The sequence below is a fragment of the Ipomoea nil genome, unplaced genomic scaffold (genome assembly GCF_001879475.1).
Source record: "Ipomoea nil cultivar Tokyo-kokei standard unplaced genomic scaffold, Asagao_1.1 scaffold2845, whole genome shotgun sequence".
NCBI classification, from domain to species: Eukaryota; Viridiplantae; Streptophyta; class Magnoliopsida; order Solanales; family Convolvulaceae; genus Ipomoea; species Ipomoea nil.
The window spans coordinates 7,466,882-7,470,205 of NW_017619273.1; the positions used below are offsets into that span (position 1 = coordinate 7,466,882).

The 3,324-nt window shown below is 34.2% G+C and overlaps 1 protein-coding gene and 1 long non-coding RNA gene across 2 annotated transcripts; both read left to right on the forward strand.

Annotated features, from left to right (window-relative positions):
• The first annotated feature begins 1,190 nt into the window (after positions 1-1,190).
• On the forward strand, positions 1,191-1,673 carry LOC109160012. The gene is made up of 3 exons (XR_002050665.1): positions 1,191-1,269; positions 1,354-1,418; positions 1,558-1,673. It is a non-coding gene; the product is annotated as an uncharacterized LOC109160012 (long non-coding RNA).
• Positions 1,674-1,990: 317 nt separating this feature from the next.
• LOC109159916 (respiratory burst oxidase homolog protein A-like) lies at positions 1,991-3,031 on the forward strand. Its single transcript, XM_019308027.1, has 4 exons — positions 1,991-2,001; positions 2,158-2,215; positions 2,362-2,748; positions 2,866-3,031. The coding sequence occupies exons 1-4, from the start codon at positions 1,991-1,993 to the stop codon at positions 3,007-3,009; spliced, it is 600 nt and encodes a 199-aa protein (XP_019163572.1). The 3' UTR covers positions 3,010-3,031.
• Positions 3,032-3,324: the final 293 nt, after the last annotated feature.

The following is a 3,324-nucleotide window of genomic DNA, read 5'->3' on the forward strand; positions in this document are numbered from 1 at the left end:
ACTGATAAAACTACTAAACTACATTCCGATACATAATTGCCTGTGGGCTAAATTATGATCATAGTTCAGTATTTCATCCTAATTAATCATACAAATATAACGAAATTGCATGTGGGCTAAATTCCATCATATTACATACAATTAATCATAATTGATATGTCTAAAACTTTATGTGATCGTAACAACTCAATATATAATTTTAACTAATTAAGGATGTTGTGTCTACTCCCCAACTAATTAAAATTATACGATCACTAGACATTTATCCTTGTCATCTTTATGTGATTTGAACTTTAGATAATTTTTAGTAAATTAAAGATGTTGTGGCTACTCTTTAATTAATCTAAAATTGTTATCACTTGGCAAAAGGGGAATTTAAAGCCTAACAAACAAATTAAACCAACACATGATAGACAATTATTAGGTATACTCCCAGGAAAGTTGGTCGAGACGAAACTCGGTTAAATACCAACTCCTTAGACAGAGTAGCGTCGCAAGGGGACTAGTAGCAACAAGGCTTTTAAGCCAGGGCCATAGAACTAGTATTCCTCCCCAAGAAACTTTTCTAAATCATGTGTTCTCATGTTTGAAGTAAAATCGTTTGGAAGATCTATAAAATTGTAGATTCACCTATGGATAAGGCTTTAAATCGATGAACTAAATTAACGGACTAAACGTGCTTAAATTCAGGCACTACCGCAATTAATTTTATGCATAAAGTTCAACTTAATAAGGAACTAAATCCATTCTCAAACTATGCTTTCTAAAGGCATAATAAATCGCATAATCTAAAAAAAAAAAAAATATTATGCTTAGAACAGATATGCATAAAATTAAATAATAAAATCATATGTTCCAAATAAATTGCATAACTGAAAACAATTTTAATATGAGCAATAACCTCAAAGTATACAATTAATATTCAAAACAGATATTGCTGCTCGCTCAAAAGGAATCACAGCTTTTATCATTGAGAAGGGAATCGCAGGGTATGTACTTCATCTTGATTCGGAAGAAATAAATGATTTTTTTTTCCCCAAAATACACCCCACTAAATTTAGATTTTGACATGTTAAAGTTAAAGAAAATTGAGAGACTGATTTTACCACCATACCTGTTTTGACCATTTTGGCTTATTTCTAGTATGAAGCATCTGTGCGTAACAAGGTTAAGTTTTACACGTCTTAGAGCTCATGTTGCACTTTCTGCTCTTTGCAGTTTCAGTACTGCCCAGAAATTAGACAAACTTGGGATGAGAGGAAGTGATACGTATGTTTGTCTTATCCCGAAGCCTGTATATACCATACCCTCTGTGTGGAAAATGGGCTGACACTTGTATTTTTTACCCTGTAGGTGTGAGCTTGTGTTTGAAAATTGCTTTGTTCCGGAAGAAAATGTTCTGGGAGAGGAAGGGAAAGGTATCTTTTCTTTTAATGTCAAAAAGCAATGCATTTTAGGTTTCAATAGCATTTTCTTAAAACACGGGAACTTAATAGATGTGCAAGGAAAACAATAACATAAAGTGTAATGTTTCTTGGCCTCACGTGTCTACTTCAGGAGTTTATGTCATGATGTCGGGCCTAGATTTGGAAAGACTTGTTCTGGCTGCCGGACCTCTTGGAATCATACAGGCATGTCTTGATGTGGTACTTCTATATGTTCGTCAACGAGAGCAATTCGGGCATCTGAATCATCCTCAATAACCATCTTTATGTAACAGCGAAACCCTGGTCAAGCATGGATTTAGCTATAATAGAAAGGACTTCATATGTGCAGGTCAATTTCCTCATTTCCTTTCCCTGTTTTACTCCTTGCAATGTGTTGAATTTTCAACTAGTTATTGTATCAACTAAATTTCACATGTTAATCAATAAAACTACTTGTAAACATTTGAATAACGTTATATTACCTTCTTTAGAAATTTCAACTTAAATATATTGTTAGTTTGGAAAATTTTTGATGGTGCCAAATACATGTGTGTTTTCTATTGATGATATACATGTAAATACTGTTTCATTGCCTCTTCCGAGTTGCACTATTTTGTGGAGTTCTGCTCTCATGGATAAGCATCATCTTATATATTGATTAACATATGTAGGTATAAATTTACATCAAATTCAATGAAATACTAAATGAATTTCAGTGTTATAGCTAAAGAGATTCCTTAGCTTGTTCGGTCGGTGGGGACAGAAACAAATCATGTATTCATGTGGAGGTATAGAGATAGCATTTAGGTAATTAGGTTAAATTGTTAACCCTCCGTATCTATCTTGAAAATCACTTGAATATATAATGAAGTTTTTTTTTTATATATACCTGGAGTCGTGATCGTAACAACTACTATGGATATGATGTTTGCAGACCATAGCAGCGGGAATTGTGATTGGTATCATACTACATGCTGGTAACCATCTTGCATGTGATTTTCCAAGGCTTATCAACGAAGCGGATGCAATTTATAACTGGCTTCTCGTAAATGATTTTGGAAGTAATAAGCCCGGTTATGGAGACCTTATTAAAGGACCTGAAGGCGTGACAGGAATACTGATGGTAATCTTGATGCTTATTGCTTTTACACTTGCAACAAGATGGTTCAGGCGAGGCCTTATTAAGCTGCCCAAGCCTTTTGATAGACTCACTGGATTCAATGCATTTTGGTACTCTCACCACCTCTTTGTCATTGTGTACATACTGCTCATCGTCCATGGCATGTTCCTCTATCTTGTGCACAAATGGTACAAGAAAACGGTAAAGTTCCAAAACCCATCCATCATCCTACTCATCCACACATTATATTGCACAGTACATTTGGTTAATCAAAAAATGAGATGCTTCTTTCAATCTGATATAACTTTTTGTTTGCAGACATGGATGTATCTTGCAGTTCCTGTGCTCCTATATGCTGGGGAACGGACTCTGAGATTCTTCAGGTCGGGCTTATACACTATCCGGCTTCTGAAAGTGAGTATAAGTTATGGTATTTCTGATAACTTGCTTCAGGCTTTCTGAATTCTTGATAAAATTTGTTGAGTCTAGACTTGAGTTTAGAAATTTACAGATCAATTAATTAAATTAGAGACCAGATGATTTTATCAGAGCTATGCTCCAAATTCTTTTCTGCAAAAGGTCAAAGAGATTAATGGGGTACAGATTGTTAAATATTATTGAAATAAATAATAATGTATGTCCTAGTATTTTGGCATTGTTTTACTAGTTCCTGTTAGTGCTCAGTTAGTTTCTTAGTACGTGGTGTTAGTGCGCAGTTCATTAGTATGTGGTTAGTTTTGTAATGCCTATATAAAAGGTTATTTCATGCATAATAAA